The 18,143-nt window shown below is 48.7% G+C and overlaps 2 protein-coding genes across 2 annotated transcripts in view; one reads left to right on the forward strand and one right to left on the reverse strand.

The window, feature by feature from the left end:
• Positions 1-1,071: 1,071 nt before the first annotated feature.
• On the reverse strand, positions 1,072-3,562 carry SIX6 (SIX homeobox 6). Its single transcript, XM_066552036.1, has 2 exons — positions 2,924-3,562; positions 1,072-1,811 (listed from the first exon to the last, which is right to left on the reverse strand). The coding sequence occupies exons 1-2, from the start codon at positions 3,493-3,495 to the stop codon at positions 1,643-1,645; spliced, it is 741 nt and encodes a 246-aa protein (XP_066408133.1). The 5' UTR covers positions 3,496-3,562; the 3' UTR covers positions 1,072-1,642.
• Positions 3,563-5,245: 1,683 nt separating this feature from the next.
• C6H14orf39 (chromosome 6 C14orf39 homolog) overlaps positions 5,246-18,143 on the forward strand; it is a 34,513-nt gene continuing 21,615 nt past the window's right edge. The window contains exons 1-4 of the mRNA XM_066552931.1: positions 5,246-5,312; positions 14,480-14,536; positions 14,865-14,921; positions 17,831-17,957. Of these exons, the coding sequence (XP_066409028.1) occupies positions 14,488-14,536; positions 14,865-14,921; positions 17,831-17,957 (233 nt within the window). The 5' untranslated portion in view covers positions 5,246-5,312; positions 14,480-14,487. The remainder of the gene's footprint in view (positions 5,313-14,479; positions 14,537-14,864; positions 14,922-17,830; positions 17,958-18,143) is intronic.

Here is an 18,143-nt window from a genome sequence, read left to right on the forward strand (position 1 = left end):
ATTCCTGCTACCCGCCCCATCCCTGGAATAATCTGTAGGGAAAACCAAGGCACATGCATTTGAGGACAGAACGCAGCTTTAGGCATGGGGGCTGTAGACGCTTTGAATTCAGGTTTTAAATTCAAACTTAAACAGAGGGGCAGAAGTCACTGCCTAGACGGGAATATCCCTCCCGACAAAAGGCAGCAGGGCTGAATTAAACCATCGCGGAGCTGAAATGTCCCTGCCCCTTGCAGGCAGCCGGAGCCGAGCAGGGGCCGGGGCATCTCCCGCTGCCAGCGCTGCCCGGCTTCTCCCAGTGCCAGGCTTCGGCTGCTAAATAAATCGAGCCAAGCAATCAGCTTACCGGGGAGGCATCTCTCTGAGGACAGGGAAGTAAACGCGATGAGACCGAGAAGACAAAAAAAGCACAGCTCAGGCGATTTAAAGATCAATGTCAAATTGTATAATATAAAATCCTTCTGCTGGGGAAAAAAGCTTAGCACGCTCCTTGGACCTGGCGTTTGGTCTCCTCCAGCAAAACCGCCGCAAAACAAAGCGAGGGAGGCGGATGGTGGGGACAGCCACGGGCACATCGCAGAGGTCACGATTTGGGGTAATTTAGCTCCCCGTTTTGGCCTTTCACTGGTATGGAGAACTGTTAATTCTCCATCTTCTCCTCGCCTTTGCCAGGTGAGGGAGGAAGCTTAGTTTCCCCGGCGGGGCTGTGCCCCAACCATTCCTCTCCGTAATATTATTATTTTTTTTCTTTTTCTTCCCCTCGTTCCTCTCAGAAAATTCGCCTCCGATAATCCCCAGCGCTTCAGCCCTTGGGAGAGGGGAAGCAGCGGCGATGCCGCCTCCTTCCCTTCCTCGGGCACCCGCATCCCCCGCCAGCCCCGCTCCCGCTCCTCTCGCCTCATCCCGGCTCCTCCCAGCTCCCTGCCTGGCAAAAACATCAGCTCCGGTCCCGGGGACCGGCCAGTTCGGTTCCTGCCGAGCTGCTGCTGAAACACCCGTGGCCTCGGAGATCTGCTCTGCGTAAACTGGCGGGCTTGAGACCGACACCGTCATTTCAAAGCAGATGCGAGGGTCGTTCACCAAATATTTTATTATGGTTTTAGGCTGCTTCATACAGTTTCGTCCTGCACATGCTCTACAAGTCACCTGTGCACATAGAGAACAAGCCAAAAATAATAATAATTAATAATAATAATAGAAAAAAAATCTACCATAGCAATCCCTTAAATAAGTAAATAAACATTATATATATATATATAAAACCCTTTAAAGTAAAGCAAAACCCAACCAAAAGAACAGCGTCTTTTCAACATGAAACAACCCCGCGGGATAAGGGCGGGGGCTCAGACATTTTGCAACTTGGCATTCGGTTTCTTGATGATTTTTTTTTTTTTTTTTACGTTTTCTGGTCTTTCTTTAATTATTTCTTTTTAGGCATCAATTCTGCAAATCTTTCGAAATAAAGGCGACAACGATTTTAATGACGTTTTTTAATGCAGTCTGCGGCGGGGCTGGGAGGGAGGCGCGGGCGGGGAGCGCCCCGTACCCCGCGTTCGGCACCGCCAGCCCCGCTGCTCCGGCCGCGTCCGAGGCACCGCTGAGCCGGGCCTCCCTCTCTGCCCGCTCTGCCATGGCGGTGGTGTCAGATGTCACATTCACTGTCGCTGGATGTGATGGAGATGGCGGAGGTGGCCGCTTTGCTGGAGAGGCTGGCTGCGGGGCTGGAGGCGGCCCCCACCGCCTCCCCGCCGCTCTCCTCCTCCGCTTGCAGCGAGCGCACCGAGCCCTGCGTTAGGACCTGCTGCTGTAGCCTGCAAGGAACCGGCACACACAGCATCACCGCCCGCCCTCCGCACCCCCCGTGTCCCCCCGGGGGCTGCCCCGACCGCTGCCCCGGCTCTCACCGCTTATACCAGCGATAGGAGAGAGGAGGAGCTGGGTGGGCACCCGGTTCCTCAGCTCTGTCTGAAAAACAGGGTGCCCACCCCAGGGTCAGCCCTGCTCCTCGGCTGGCACACCCAGGGGAAAGTTGTCCCCCTCCTCCGCAGCCTGCCCCCAAAGCGGGCCTCATCTTAGGGGTCAGTAATGCCCTGCAGCAGCTCCCGGGCGGTGTCTCCCGTCCAGTAGGCCTTACATCTTCCCTTAGCCCATAAAAAAGGGCTCCGGGTGACAGCACCCACGTCCCCGACGTGTGACAGCCCGGCTGAAGGATGACAAGGGGAGTTTTCCCCACCCCGGGATCCTGGGCAGGAGATAAAGGGGGAACTCTGCTCCCTCCCCTGCTTGCTGGGGCACCTGCTTGTGTCACTAGTGCTGGGATAACACTGCTCATTTAGAGCCGTGATTTTGTTCCGTAACACACATATTTTAAAATTATATATCTATTTTCACGGTGTATTTCTATTATATATATTTATATATATAATAGAAACAAGAACAATATCCCAAGGAATGTTCCCGGATGGCTCCGGTGGAGGAGCAGGGCACGGCGGCTGTGGCAGGGCCCGCAGAGGGCATGGCTGGCTCTTCTCAGGATGGACATATCTCAAACCAGTATTTATATGTCCGGGCAAAACTTTGGAGGGGCTTTGTCTCCGCTCAGCCCCTGAACATGGCCCTTGTGCCACCAGCTCCAGCCGGTGACTCCAGGCGTCCCCTTTCCCGCTCCCCCACAGGGCAGCCAAGAGGGAGCCCAGGGCGGGGATCCTCCCCTATTAAATCGAAGTAATTAAAAAGCCTTAATATTTTCCCGCTACTCCTGCTTTATCTCGCTGCATTTCCCGGGGAGAACTCTCCCGGGATCGTTTCCCCCATCCTCCGCCGGCAGTCCCGCACGGCCTCCCCGCAGGCTCCGGCCCCGGCGGGCGGGGGCGAAGCCTCGCTAAGGGGAGCCTGTGTCCCGACGGGACGGGCGGCACCTTACCTGTTCTTAGCGGCTGCTGCCCTGTCCCTTTGCCTGCGGTTTTTGAACCAGTTGCCCACTTGCGTGGGGGTAAGTCCCGTGGCCTGAGCCAGTTCCCGCTTTTTGCTGGGGTTGGGGTAAGGGTCCTGCAGGTACCACTCCCGCAGCAAATGCCTCGTCCGCTCCTTGAAGCAATGTGTCTTCTGCTCGCCGTCCCAGATGGTGCGCGGCAGCGGGAACTTCTTCCTCACCCGGTACTTGTCCACTGGCCCCAGGGGTCGGCCCCGCAGCTTCTCCGCCTCCTGGTAGTGCGCTTCCAGCCAGAGGGCTTGCAGTTTGGCGTGGGACTCCTTGGTGAACTTGTGGTTCTCCAGGATGTGGTAGAGCTCCCGGTAGTTCCCCGTGTGGAAGGCCACGATGGCCCGGGCTCTCAGCACCGACTCGTTCTTGTTGAGCGCCTCGCAGGCCGCGGGGGCCACGGGCAGGGACCAGAGGAAGCGCCCCAGGCGCTCGATGTCCCCGCTCTCCTCCAGGGTCTCGCATACCCCGGCCACCTGCTGCGGGCTGAAATTGAGGATGGGCAGCTGGAACATGGAGGCGGCGCCGGGCTCCGCTCCGCGCTCCGCGCACCCTCGGCGATGCCCGCCGCCACCGCGCACAGCCCCGCGGCGGGGAAGGGGCAGCGGCCCCGGGCCGCCCCTCGCTCCGCTGCTGCCTCCGCCGGTGCCGGCGGAGCTGCCGCGGGGGGGACGGCGGAGGGCGGAGAGGCGATGGGGACCGCTCGGCAGCTCCGGCGACTGGGGGCGGTGGGCAGGGGAGAGGCGGAGGAGGATGGAGCGGGGAGGGAGGGCGGGCGGGGGGGAGGGAGTGAAGGGAAAAAAAAAAAAAAAAAGAGGAAAAGAGAAGAAGAAAAAAATGAAACCAGAAAAGGCACAAGCGCAGCTCCCCGCCGCCGCCGCGCTGCTGCGGGAGCGGCTGATTTGCTGCGGGCTCGGCAGATTGGCTCCCGGGTTTCCATGGCGGGGCTGCCACTCACTGTCAGCCGCTGCCAATCACGGCGGAAGGCCCCGCACCGCCCCGCTGCCCGCCCCGCTCCCCGCCCCGCTCCCCGCGGCGCCGCGGCCGCTCCTCGGGCACCGCGACCCCGCCGCCCTGCCCCGCCGACCCGGGCAGGGCAGAGCCGCCCGGCCGCCCCGGGCAGGGCAGGCTGAGGGGAGGGAAGGCGGCTCCCGGTCCAGGGCGCTGGCGGCAGGTTGGAGGGAGCGGTCCCAGCGATAGGACGGCCGGGACCCCCACATCCTCCCCGGTAAAGCTGCGGGGTCCGGCCCGGTGATGCTCGCACAGAGCTCCTCGCACCCGCGGGCGGAGAGGGGTTCAAGGCAGAGCTGAGAAATCAGATAAAAAGATTGTCTGCGTAACAGTGACAGTGATGCTGGGAGTGTCACTGACAATGGATGCAGCGGGAGCACCGCAGGAACAGCCGAGACTTAGGGAAAAACTCCCCTTTCCCCCTGTAGGTGACTTCCCATTTTGGTTAAGACGAGGAATTATCTGCAAAGAGCCCAGCGCCCTTTCCCGTTCAACCAAAGCGCTATTTTTTTAATTTTTTTTTTTTTAACATTTAAACCCTTATTGTTTTCGGCTGAATGGTCCTGAATAGACGCCGAGAATAGTCGCGAGGAGTGAGAAGTCATTTGTAGGTCAGGAAAGCGACTTAAAGCAGATTTCGGGAATCTTTTGAAATATTGATCACCTTGTAGCAATCATTCCCCCTGGGTTTTTTCCCCCCTCGGTGCCCCGAGAGAGCGATCGCGGGGCCGGGTGCGAGGTGAGCCCCGGCCGCCCCTTCGAAGGAGCGGGGCCAACTCCAGACGTCTCAGGGTGGGATGAAATCTCTTTCTGAGCTGCGAGGATACGATTTATTTTCCGTAGAGAACAGGCGGATGATCAAGAAGCCACTCTTTATTCTACAAATAGCTGCTCAGTGGTAATTTCTTCCCGGGAATTAGGGACCATGCTCGGAAAGGCAGCATATATTTTGAATTAAGTTCAATATGTTCTCCCCTCTGCTCTTTGCAATGTATTTTTTTTTCCTAGTATGCTTGTCAAAAAAATCCCTTCTTAATTTGATATCTTGTTATTGTTTCTTCCCGCCCCCCCTTATTATTTTTTCCCTATTGTTTTTGTTTTCCTTCCCTTCTTTAAGAAAGCTCCTTTGCTAGTTGCCTGTAGACCGAAATTAAACAGATTTACATTTTCTCCAATCATTTCTCTGCAGAAATGGAGCTGGACTGAGGCTTGCCGTCTTTTCTTTAGTATCAAGTACAATTTGTCTTTTGCTTGTGAAGATTTGGTAAATCAGAAGGCAGATAGATAGCGCAGATGGTCGGAGGTGTCGGGTCAGATTATGGTACGCCTCAGTACAGTGCTAAGCTCATTCTGACGGAAAACCCTGATATTATTTTCACAGATCTACACAGTTCACTTGAAAAAAACCCTTCGAGCCATTTACATCATTTATGTGAGGCTCACAGCTAGCGGGATGGAAAAGCTTTCAATACTGCTCATTTTCATAAAACCCGACAGAGCTGGGGAGACATAAAAGCGCACACAAAACTCACGAGTTCAGAGACACTCCACAGAAACTTAAAAAATAAAAGGAGTGACTTTTCGGCTTCACCTTCATCTAGGTTTGATTTGCAGATCTGCTTAGGGAAAAAAAAAAAAGGGGGGGGGGAAGGAAGAAAAAATCATAGAAGAGGAGAATATAATCTATAAATATTGCCGACAGTCCTCTTCCAGCCTTCCATCCCACCACTGTCCTCTCGCTTAGGGAAAAACAATAATTTGACCAAGTCAACGAAAGATCCCAAATAACCTTTTCGGGCAGGAATTTAAAAAGACTCCAGAGCTCCTCGGTATGAGCATCGGGCTTCCCCAGCGAGCGGGTGAGAGGGCGGCGACCTCGGCGGCTCCGGGCGCGTCCCCGCGGGCAGGAGCTGCCCCGCCGCCCCCAGCCCACCCCGCCGAGCCCCCGGCAGCGTCCCGGGACGGGGCTGCTGGAGAAAAACCTCTGCTGGGAGAGACGTGGAAGGATAGAAAGTCTGTGTTAATGGGTGCATAATTGAGAATGGACAGATGATGATGGTGATGATGGAGATAATTGCTAATATTACTGAAAGGGTAATTTTAAAATTTTTTGCTATTTTTTTAAAAATCATGCACATGATCTGGCGAGGGAGTTCCTGGGCTGCAGCCTAATGACCATGAACAGAGCGAGACAGGCTCCGTAATGAAAGCCAGGACTGTAGGCTAAAGAAATGAATCCTCATTAAGTGCGGCTCGCAGGGGCGAGGGGCTGTCCCCCAGGTCCCCAGCCTTTGTTCCCCAGAAACCGGCCCGGATGGGGCGATGCTGGCAGCACTGCTGGGAGGGGAGAGGGAGAGAAAGAAAAGCGACACCGAAATGGACCCAGGAACCTTGTGTTAACCATTTGAAGGGTCACACAGGGCGGAAAACCAGCCCAGCCCCAGCAGTTTTGTACCCTCTCCAGCTGGGAGCTATGGGTTCTGGTTTTGGGAAGCGGCACGGTCCGGTGTGACTGGATTGCCCCGGTTTGGGAAAGGTTCTTGGGGCTCCTTGCTTTGTGCCACCAGGGCCGAGAGAGATCAGTTTCAAGGGGGTCCCTCCATCCCTTTCCCAGCTCTCAGGGAATGTCATCCACGGCTGGCACCATGACAGGTTCCCCGTTTCCCCGCCGCTCCACAGGAGCTCTACAGGCGGGCCGGGCCGGGCCGGGCTTTGCCTCCGGAGCGCGACCCGGAGCGATGGCAGCGACCCCAGGAGCGACCCCATGCCCGTGGGACGCGCTGGCGGATCCGAAAAGCCGAGATTCCTGCGGTGCCCGGGCTCCTTCCTCAGCCCCCGTGTCTTACTAGAGCCGCGGCCGAGCCTGGGGCGCACTTGGCCGTGCCCTCTTCATTTCGGCCCTTTTCCCCTATTTTCTTCTTTCCCATATAATAGAAACACTGCTTGCGACATTGATAGCTGGCAATTATAACTACTTTTATTCAGGTCACAGCTTTGACCCTTGCTGCAGGTAGCGTGATGAGTTAACCCTGCAGAGACAAACCCACTGGAGAACAAGAAATAAAATTGTACATGAAAAAATATTTATCAGAAGTATGACCAGACATCTGTAGCATCTCGGCGGCCTGTCTGGACACGGGGGTTCTGGCCTCAGGATAGGACATATTCCCTTCTCCTCAGAACCTTAAAGCAAAAATACGCTGAGCAACATATTTATACACCTTTGGATCATCATTTTTCACCTATCCTGGGTCCTAGAATCTCAGTCACTGGGGATTATTTATCTAGACAGAGTTTCCAAACGCAGCAGAGGTGCGAATACATTTTTAAAGCCCTTGATTGGCGTTGAGTAGTGTATTAAAAAATACCCTCGGGTAGGAGAAGCCTCTCTTAAAAGTCTCGGTAGGATTGTCAGAGATGTGGGAGTTCATTAAGGGATGCTGACGGGGAGAACCGGAGCCCAGGCAGTCCCTGGGGCGGATATCTGGGAAACCAGCGGGGATTTTCCGGCCTCGGATGGGTCTCGGGCTGGTGCCGTGGAGCGCTGCGGGACTGGCGGGGCTGGAGAGAGCGGGAGGCTCCCGGTCCTCCCCCGCTGGCTCTTACCCCGCTCCCTGCGAGCAGGCAGAGGATGCTCAGCCCGAGGACAGTGCCCGCTGCTGCGGATAGAAAAGGTTACTGGAAATGTCAGCCCCCCTCGGGGAGCCGGGACGGGGTTTTCGGGAGCGTTTCCCACCGAGCCATCCCGGAGCTTTCATGGAGGACCTCAAGCGCGGGTGCTGGAGTGGGGGATGCGTGGTGGGGAAACGACCTGAGTGTGTTTCCACGTTCTTCACTGCCCTGCTATTTTTAAGGGTGCCATCATTGTTGAAATGACAGCTATCAATCATTTCTTCCTATAATGAAGTTGCATTTAAAACTGTAATCTCCTTAATATTAGAGAGAGTGGGCAGGTTGGATACTCACTTAAGCTCCTGATAAACTCTTTGAAAGCATCAAAGAGTCCCTAAAATCCTGCTGGACAGAGAGAGATGTTCATCCACTTTCTACTCTCACACTGTATATTCATTAAATCTTTGTTCTTTGATGTATTATTTAAGTTACTTGTCAAAAAAGAAGTATCAGGCCATGGCTGGTATATCTGAAGTTAAAATAAAGATGCACTGAAAACTCAAAATATCTAAATTATTTTGAGATTGGTAAGGAAAGACACTCATTGTACAGGCCTCTGGTCAAGGCCATGGTTGCAGACAGAAAGTATCTATTGCCCAAAATCTTTAATTTTCTTTTGGGTATATAAAAGGTTTTTTGGGTCTGTGAATCTGGTTTTAAAGTTTTGAATCCTTTGAGGTTTGTTTGGCTGCTGCCTTCACCTGCAGGTAAATACACAGACTGCCAAATCTTCTTCTACACTGAGATGTTCCTGTACAATCTTCAATCTGCTTCCATCAGGATTTCACTGAAAATTTCAACAAAAGCAACAAAATCACAGTATTCAAATAAATAGATAGTATTATAGAATATAGATATAGAAGTATTCAAATAAATAGGTTTTTTTGATTGATCGTGCTTTTGTCCCACATCTCCTCTCCTCTCCTCTCCTCTCCTCTCCTCTCCTCTCCTCTCCTCTCCTCTCCTCTCCTCTCCTCTCCTCTCCTCTCCTCTCCTCTCCTCTCCTCTCCTCTCCTCTCCTCTCCTCTCCTCTCCTCTCCTCTCCTCTCCTCTCCTCTCCCCTTAAATACTGTAAATTCTCCCAGGATATGGACGAGGGTTATCACGGAAACACTTATTTAGCGGAAAGCAGGAATGAGGACGATTCGCAGCTTTGAGGGAGATGAAGAACCACGCTCAGACACCCTGAGGTGTCTAAATATTTCTGGGGCCGAGTCCGGGAGAAATCCTGTGTCCTGGCTGGCCTGGGCGCTGGCACTGAGCTGGATTCCAGCCCCTCCTGGAGGTGACTTGCTGTGGCTGAAGGCTGCTCAGGAATTGGGGTCGCTCTTTTCTTGGGAGGGAGCTCCTCTGCAGCTTTGGGAGTCAGGCACCACCCTGGGCTTGGAAACAGGTTTGGGGCCACGGCTGCACAGGTTTAGGGCCACGCTGCCTGTGCTCCAGCATTACAGCACTGTTTCAAGGAGAAAATTTATCACAGAGCAGCTTCATGAGGACAGGAATCTTCCATCCCTTATCAGACAGCGACATTTCCCTGCTTTCTTCTGGGGGTATTTGGCCGGGTGACTCCAGAGACCTTCCCGAACTCGATCACTGCTGGGGGCACTGGGTGCCCGGTGCGGGGAAGGTCCTGGAAGGTTCCATCAGCTGGAAACGCCGGCAATCAGGACCGGGGGGAGCAGCCAGAGCACAGGAGAGGGGCGTGGAGCTCAACGAGAGGCAGCACCGGGGCCGTCCGAGAACAGGATAATGGGTTTGGGGTTCTGCCAGCAGTGGGGAGAAGGTTTGGGAGCCTTTTCTGAGCCCTGACTTGACTACGTTCCTTTTCAGAGCAATACAATCCATTCATCATTGATTAGAGATGATAACTATGAAAGAGCCCTTCCTTCTTGCCATCGGTAATGAAAGTGGTTGTTTACAGCTTTGGGGTTAGCTGGGGACTTTTTAGAGGGATTCTGCTGGGAAACAGGAGAAAAAAAAAAAACAGCGGCACAAAAAATCCCCCTTTCTGCAGCTTCAGAAGGGTTGTTTTTTTTTTTTTTTTTTTTTGTTTTTTTTTTTTTTTTTTTTTTTTTTTTGGTGGGAACAGAGTGATAACCTCGGCCTTGGAATCCTTATAATAAATAGATGGGTGAAGGAGCTCCCGGTCCCTGCCAAGCCCCGCTGGGAACAGGCCTAGGAGGAATTAACCGGGAAGTCCCTGCCGGCTTTATCCAAAGCCTGTTGAACTGACTGCCCACCTTCCGGGTGAACTGGGTCCTTGGGTCTGTGGGAACCTCAGCCTCCCTCGGCACTACTTAAATCACCGGGACGCGGCGAGGTGTTAATGAACATCTTATCAGTAGTTACCTGCTACTCTGCTATTAAGCTCCCGTTCATTCGAGAAGTCTAGAGGGTCTTTAAGGAATTGCTTAAGTCAGGTTAAGCTTTGAAGCCATTTCTCCTTGGGGAAGAAATCGAATGTTATGGGAAGACGGAGAGGCAAATGCAGAGTTTCAGAGGCATTTAGGAATTACAGTGTCCCTAGGGAGCAGGGCAAGGAGGCGGCTCTCACTCCCCAGGACAGGAGGGGAGATAGGTGGAGATGTTCCTGGAAAGGACAGAGCCTCACCACGGAGCAGAGGCCGCAGACATCTTCCTTCCAAAAGAACACACCACTTTCCATATCCCTCTCTTTTTTATTTCCCTTCCTTATGGCTGACCAGAAGCCAGGTAGCTCAACTATTTCTCTTTGAAGCTGCATTTCTTGTTGTTTGAGCTGAGTGTTCTGAAAGCAGTATCACAACTGACTGACACCTGGGCTGCAGTTGGCAGAGAGAGTTTTCTGTGTGTCTGTCTCTTCAGTCCTGTTTCTCTATCCATCCTTCTTTCATCGGCTGATTGTTTTTTCCCCTCCAGTTTGTACCCTACCCCAAATTTATTTTCCTTTGCTGACTGATAATCTTAAATCCATCCTCTGCCTCAGTAGTTCAATTTAGATTGAGATTGATTTAGATGCCTAACCAAGTGGGGAGGGAAGCATCATGTTCTAGATTCTTGCACTCCGGGACTGCGCATTTTTGCCTTGTAATGCTACACTTCCACAAACAAACAAACACGACAATTTTTTGAGCACAACTCGTGTTGAGGCAAGGGGCAGCATTCCACAGCATCCTTAGTGTGAAACACTGCTCCGGGATGAGAAGGGAGATGCTTTAATGCCTTTTAAAACTATCTGAGGGCCGGGCCTGTGAGGGATTGAGGGAAGGAGGATTTAGGCTGATTTCCAACCCAGCAACACGAGTAGGACCTGGAGGGTTGGATAAAGCACATTACACTCTGCAGCTCCCTATTTTTGTGCCACATCTCAGAGCGTGTATGTGTGTAAATAACCCCCAGCAGGCTTCCAGACGATGTCCCGTTCTAGCGGCGCTGCCTCCTCTCCCCGCCCGGCCGCCGCCCACCTGCGCGCTGCCCCCGGTAGATGGAGCATCCTCATCGCTTTTCGCCCGAAGCCCTCAGAAATGTTGCTCTTTCCCTCCTAAGTCCCACTGTTCAGGCAAAAGGGTGCTTTGAGGGGCACAGGCGCCCCGCCGATGTGTCCCTGGGGGAGCGGAGCGCCGCGGCCGCTGGCGATAAACCCGCCCGGTTATTCCGCTGGGTGAAAGGGCTCAGCCCCTTCTCCCGACGGCCGAAGCTGCTTCGGGTTTGCCCGGCTACCCCGGCTCCCGCCGGCCCGGCCCGGAGCGCGGCGGGCAGGTGGTGGCACCTGCCGCCCTCTCGGCACCTTTCGGCGGGGCTGAGGTGCCCCGGGACGCAGGGGCTGCCCCGCGGGGCGCGGCCTGCGCTGAGGGGCAGCGTTCGGCGGTGCGGGGGGGCTTTGGTCCCTTCGTCCTTGGGTGAGTCTCTGGACGGCTCCTCGCTCTTTCCCTTCTGGCAGAGCCCGAGACGATGCGGAGCCGCCGCGTTCTGGTCGCTTTCCCGGTGCCGATGGACCCCCAAAGGCAGAGGGTCCCTTGAGCGCCCCGGCCGCGCTCTTCGCCCTGAGGGATTCGGGCCCCGGCTCTCACGCCGCCATTTTGTGGCGCTCCTCCGCAGCCCCTGTGGCGTCCCACAGGATGGGGGTTTCCCCCATTTTTTTCTCTTTTAAGAAAAACAGTTTTAATTTTTAAACCCCAAGACTTTAGGGAATCATCTGCAGTGAAAGCCTTTTGTTTGGTATGTCCTGACTAAGTAAATTGTGGCAATCCAATGGGTTCTTGGTTGAGGTCTCCTCAAGGGGTTCAGGTCTTCTCCAGGGTTTCCTAAAACAGTGTGGTAAAAGAAGGGCAAAGGAGCATAAACAACACGAAGAGAGGCACATTTTTATTTTATTTTATCAACAGAGATAAAGTCACGAAATGTAAGCTCTTCTAAATTTCAAGAAGATTCAAACAACCAGTCCCTTTACAGTCATAAACAGTACACTGGAGAAGCAAAGGTTTGCTCTCAAAAGAGCCTCCCTAAAATGAAAATTATTAATATAAAGCCAACTGGAATTAATACTGCTACACAGTTTACAACTGGAAGAACCGAGATATGGATTTTAAGGAAGATATTTACCTCACAGGTTATGGGCATTTTCCAGCTTTTAATGAAGAGCCTGGCTGTTGCCAGATGAGTTACTGAGAAGTGCCATTATTAATGTTAGTGCTAAAATGCCTTGAGACCACATCAGGCAGTTTGCTTGTGGGTTCTGCAGCAAATACAATCTTCTAATAGATAAAACTTTATTGCCGTGATTGAATTCCGTGTAATTACATTAATGCCGTGCAAAAATGCAAAATGCATAATAATACTTTTCTCCTGGCAGCATTCTGAATAGCCCCATTAGAAAGAACAGATGCAGTCTGAAGCTGATTTAACCAGTTGCGTGTATTACACATTTATCTTTAACAAAAAATTCAGCCACATAGGAGAATTTCCTCTGAATTAGCCAACATCCTGAGTTGGCTGATGGTTTGATGCTGCTTTTCTGCAGTATGTCCAAGAATCAGTCTTTGCTACAGTCATATCCTGGAAGACATCAGACTACAAAAGTTTGTTGCAGACTGGTGTTACCTACTGTTTTTAAAGTCTGCAAACACCATATGTATCACCAGTGCCATTGAATTTCTCAGCGTTTTCTACTAGTGACACCTGTATCCTCATAATTCACAGCACAGAGTAGCATTTGACATTCGCAGTTACACTACTTCTTTTTAACAATACCAGAAAAATAAATATTTTACATATTCATGCTTTCAGAAGCGCTATTTTCTGCAACTTTACCCTTTTTATAAATCTTATTCTAAAACTACAGTAAAAGAAAACAAACACTTTAGTTCTCTCTACAAAAACATTAGTACTCTACGAAAATATTCAAAAAGTAAAATTATTTGTATTTTTGTGATAATACAGTAGTCTCTATCTTAATAATATACATCTATACAGTCTGCTCTGTCGATGAACTTTGTGTTGCAGTTTATAAAACAATAAATAAAATTTCTTTACCCCAATATCTTACAGTTTGTATGGGAAGTTTCAGAAAACCAGCTAATAAACACTATTAAACTGTTTCTTGAGAACACCTTTTTAATTCATACTCCAAACTATTTTTAATAGTAAGAAATTACTTTTTTTTCACTTTTTTTCACTTTTTTTTCACTTTTTTTTTTCACATGATGTGAAAGCAAAAATATTCTGCCTTGATCTGTGGCTTGAGGTAGTATTTCCTAATATTTCTCATCGTATTTTCAGAAGACTTTTTTTATGTGCTACCTTAAGTGTTTTCAGGCACTAGGATTTCAATCCTTTAAATACATTTGGTAAAACTATTATCTCTTTCTCGGAGTTTTTATCGCAGCCTGTGCTAATCCAGTCCCTCGGATTAGGTGTTCTGATCCCCCCTCAACTATGAGACAAATTCATTTCTGTCAAACACCCGGCGTTTAAACGCTGCCTCCGCCCCCTCCTGCTCCCGCCGCCCCAGTGCTGCAGGATGGAGCCTTAATGCCACTTTAGTCCAATTCTGCAGTTGTTTTCTATTCCACTTGATCCCGGATTAGGGTCTCATCCTCAGCACCGATTTGCCGTGGCTTTGCTCCTCTCGCGGTGTGATGGGGAAGCCACGGTGGGACAATTAAAGCCCGGCCAACTTCGCTCGCTGTTAATGCACCTGAGCTAACGCGCTGTGGCCGGAGCGTCCTGATGAACGGTGTTTGCAGCCCTTTTAGAGATCGCCTTCATCCCCCAGCTCCAAAAACTGAATTTCTGCGCGTAGCAGCACGGTACAAACAGAAGAAAGGATTTATAGCAGTCCGTTTTCCATTTAGTGAGAATTCTGTTTTAATCACACCTAGCATTCCCACACCTTTGATTTAAATGGACGTGGTGGAGTGTGGGCACAGGAGGAGTGTGCAGGATGCTGAAGGAGCTTTTCCATCAGCAGCACTGCAGTCCAAAGGCTTGGTAACCAGCTGGAGTACGGGCTACACATCTTGTACACAAACATCTCTCCTTGCATTCTTCATTGCCTTCTGAGAACATTAAACCTCTCAAACAGAACTGCTCCAGGAGCAACGCTTTACCTAAATTATAAATGTTCTTTTTCCCTAAGTGTGGTTTCGACTCTTACAAATCCCTTACCACCATTAGTGAGACATTTGGTTCCACTAGATAGTAATTCAAATGCAGTTAAAACTACTTTTCTCCCTTTTATGTTACAATGTGTGGTATTGTCTTGCAATTTTGACTTGTTTATTGTGTCAACAAGGCTTTTGACTGTGTAAATCCTTGAATTGCATTTTTCTTTTGAAGTTTAAGAAATGAATGGCAAGGTTTCGATCAGCTTGGACAAAATTCTGGTCGAGTTTGGTAAGTCATTATATCATACATTTTTTATTAACAATTACTTATGCACTGCATACAGTCAGCTTTATTTTCTGCTTTAAACAGTTTTATTAACTTCAAATAAATGTATAATATTAAGCTTTTGTTCTTTGGCTACATAATATTAGCTGGGATTAATAATATTAGTTGTGGAGAGGAGTCCTGACAGGTATTTAATAGGAAAATTTCTATTTAGGTATTTTGCTAAAATAGTTGTTAATTAGAGTTTGCGCAATTAATGCTGCACAGCATGTTTGTTTCACAACTCCACTCGTATACATGTATATAATGAAGGGTTAATTTTCTTCTTAAGCTTCCCAGATAGAAAAGAATCGCAGCGCTAAGGAACATGTGGATCATCAGATAAATTGTGAGTAGTGATAAATGATCATTTTACTGGATGCTGAACACCGATTTTGTTTCTTTAATCCTGGGACATGCTCTGTGTCTCGGGGGCGGAAGCAGGATAAACAATGGAAGCTGTCCCGTGTCCTGCTCTCACCCTGCCTCGTCTTTAGCCATCAATACTTGCTCATTCTCCCCAGCAGACTTTGCTTTTGCTCAACACTTTTAGCCGAGGCTGCTCAGCTGCCTCATGGACAGGCAGTTTCATGCTGCGCCATTTCCTGCTCTGACTCTGCAGCTCCTCACAGTCACTGGCAGCCCTTTGATTCAGCTGTGCTTGCTCAATACATCTGCCACTTGCCTCCCTTTCTTTCTTCATGTTTTTTGTTCTTTCCAGATTTGGACCTCTGCCTCACTGCATCTTCTCTCTTTCTGTTTTCTTGAAATAATGAAACTTCTCTCAGTTGCTACTACGTACTCAAGCCTTGTTCTTCTTTTTTTGCAATCAAGCAGCTGGTTACTTTATTTGAAATTCAAAACAGTAAACCCAAAGAGAAAGTCTTGCTCTGCATCAAATTTGCTCTGTCCCAGGGCTTCCAGACAACACAATACTATGGACTTATGTCTGGACTGATTTTTTTAACCATGCTGCTATGTGGAATCACTTCATGAAGTCTGAAGAATAGTTTCTCCACCACAAACAATCTGAGAACATCTGTGCTCACCTCTGGTACTTCATAGGTAGATATTCAAGCACATAACCTCCATAAAAAAAAAAAAAAAGCAGAAGAGAAAATTCTGGTCTAATTGGTGTTCTTTTTGATTGTAACATTTCTAATAATCTTCACTGATATGTCCAAGTACTTATTCATTAAGAAGATTATCACAATTAAATTGAAGCACCTTAAACATGAAAACATCTGTAACACTAAATCTGGCACACCTTGGATTCTGGTTTAACTCTCCAGTCACACAACTGAACCTCAGAGATAAGGCTTTTCTTAACATTTATGCAGGCTTAGGGTAAATGCTCTTAGAGAAAATCCAGGGGCTGTGTAGTAACATGGCATAGCTGCTTTTGTGTTCAGAGATACCTAAATATGTGTAAACACACAGCCAACACTCAGGCTTTTAGCAGTTTGGGTTAAGTCTTCCAAAAACTTAGCAAAAAATAGCAACATTGATGTAATTTTGTCTCTGTGTGAGTATTACTTGGCAGATGAACAGCTGTAACATTCAGCCTTGGACTTTTGGTGTGAGATTCATAAGGCTCTTTGGCTACAGTCCCTTTCTTACCAGTGGAGGGAAACAGGCACTTTTAGGATATGATTTACCTTATCCTGAAGAAACAGGTTAAAGTGGGTTAGATAAAGTCAACTTTTAAAATGCCCGCTTCTCCCAGCTGTGTGTAGCTGCAGCCATGGGTGAGCTGTTCTGAAGAGGGTCCCTGCACTTTGGGGTGAGATGGATCTCACCCACCAGGTCCTTTTGAAAGCACAGGGTGAGTTGAACAGCTCACAGAAGTGCTTGTCTGTAAAAAATACTAAATGAGATGTGAAGTGTTTATTTTGTTAATAATGTTATGTTAAATTCTGGTAAATCTCAAAAAGTTATCTACAGGGTTCTGCTACACTCAGCTGTTTATTTACAGAAATGAAGCCATGTCAGTTGTCCAATAATTATGCTTCATGCTGAGTAAAGACAAGTTACTGACTTTAGATATTGAAAATATTAAGGGACTGAAGATAACTTAAGGATAACCCAAGATATTAAATGACATTGAGAATTTTTTTCTTTTCACTGTCTGACTCTGTGAGAAGTTGTTTATTTTTCTGCTATAAATGCAGATGTTGAAAATTAATATATAGCAAATAGTGCAAAACCAGAGCCAAAATTCAGGAAAACTGAAGTTTCAGAGCAGTAATTCCAACAACTCAAGGCCCATGTTGCATCACTAAGATGCTCTTCCCAATGGAGTAGGTGAGAGAAGGGCAGGATGTGATTGACTTCACTGTAGGGCCACCTACTCTGGCATTTAGTGCTTCAGGGCATCAATGATAGCAAGGGACGATTTAGCACTGATAAATCTGAAATCTTGCATAGAAAAAAAGAATTTGAAAATGCAGAGAAAAAGCATTCACCAAGTTGTGCCTATTGCCTTGCAAGGTGAGCATGCATGACAGCTCTCACAGCTTTTACTTGTGAAGAGAACACTGATCATGTTCAACAACATGGATTCTCCTCTAGCCACTCATTCAGAAAGTGTTATAAGCTGTCTGCTGTCAGAAGAGGCAGAATTAAGAGTTTGCCTTAAGAATCTCCACAAATATCATAGTCCTTGAGAACCTGTCATTATAAAACACTTTTTAATTAATTAACCTGTGTCCTATACCAATTTATCATATATGACAAATTCCTAATTGAGTAAAATTCCTTTTTATTTTATTTTTTCTCTTTCTGTTTTTCACTAATTGCTTATATGCCTTTTGTGATGTTTTTTTATTTTTCCTTTATTGTAGTCAGCTTTCCCACTCAGAATATTTGACATTCTGGGCTTCTGCAAAAGAATGCAAATGTTTGAAAGAGGGTCCTGGTTCTAGATAGAGAGTGAGGAGTGTTTCAGTGGGAACACTGAACTGGGGAATACCATTAAGAGTTACTTCAGTTCTATGCAGACTGGGATTCAGAAACAGCACAAATCATGGCAGTGTCACAATATTCGATGATAATTAAGGTACTCACCACACAGCTGAAAATCCCTGTTTTGACTGACTTTGTTGTTACCTTGCTTAACTGCCAGCTGTCCACTCACCTGCCATTATGGAGATTAAGATTTTAGGAAGGAATTTTTAATCATTCTAAATATAGACTTTTTGTTTCATGGATTTGTTGAAAATGCATGAATATACTTTCAAATTTATTTTTTAATTTCAGTGTACACTGCAGAAATCACAGAAAAAAAGAATGAAATTGCTTGGTTGGAGGAAAATATAAAGAAAAGCAACGAGGCAGTTGCTGATTTGCAAAAGCACAACGAGAGCAGCAAGAGGCACTGTGATGCGTGAGTATGGAAGAGCCTGAGCTCTGAGTTGTGCCTGGCACTAAGGAAGTCACTGAGGAAGGAAGGGAAAAATAAATGTAGGTGTGTTCTGGCAGCAGTGATGTTAAAGAAAACTTTAATATTCTCCTGTTTTTTTTAAACTGCAAATCTTTAGGTATAAAAATTACCCATCTGCTGAAGAAGAAT

This window comes from Molothrus aeneus, chromosome 6, assembly GCF_037042795.1.
Source record: "Molothrus aeneus isolate 106 chromosome 6, BPBGC_Maene_1.0, whole genome shotgun sequence".
Classification (NCBI taxonomy): Eukaryota; Metazoa; Chordata; class Aves; order Passeriformes; family Icteridae; genus Molothrus; species Molothrus aeneus.

What these genes read in the sequence shown, in the direction of transcription:
- SIX6 (XM_066552036.1), bottom strand. Translation starts at nt 3,495, where the DNA reads ATGTTCCAGCTGCCCATCCTCAATTTCAGCCCGCAGCAGGTGGCCGGG. An exon ending in GCAGCAGCCGCTAAGAACAG is followed by an intron (nt 1,812 to 2,923) that starts GTAAGGTGCCGC and finishes GGTTCCTTGCAG; the next exon opens with GCTACAGCAGCAGGTCCTAA.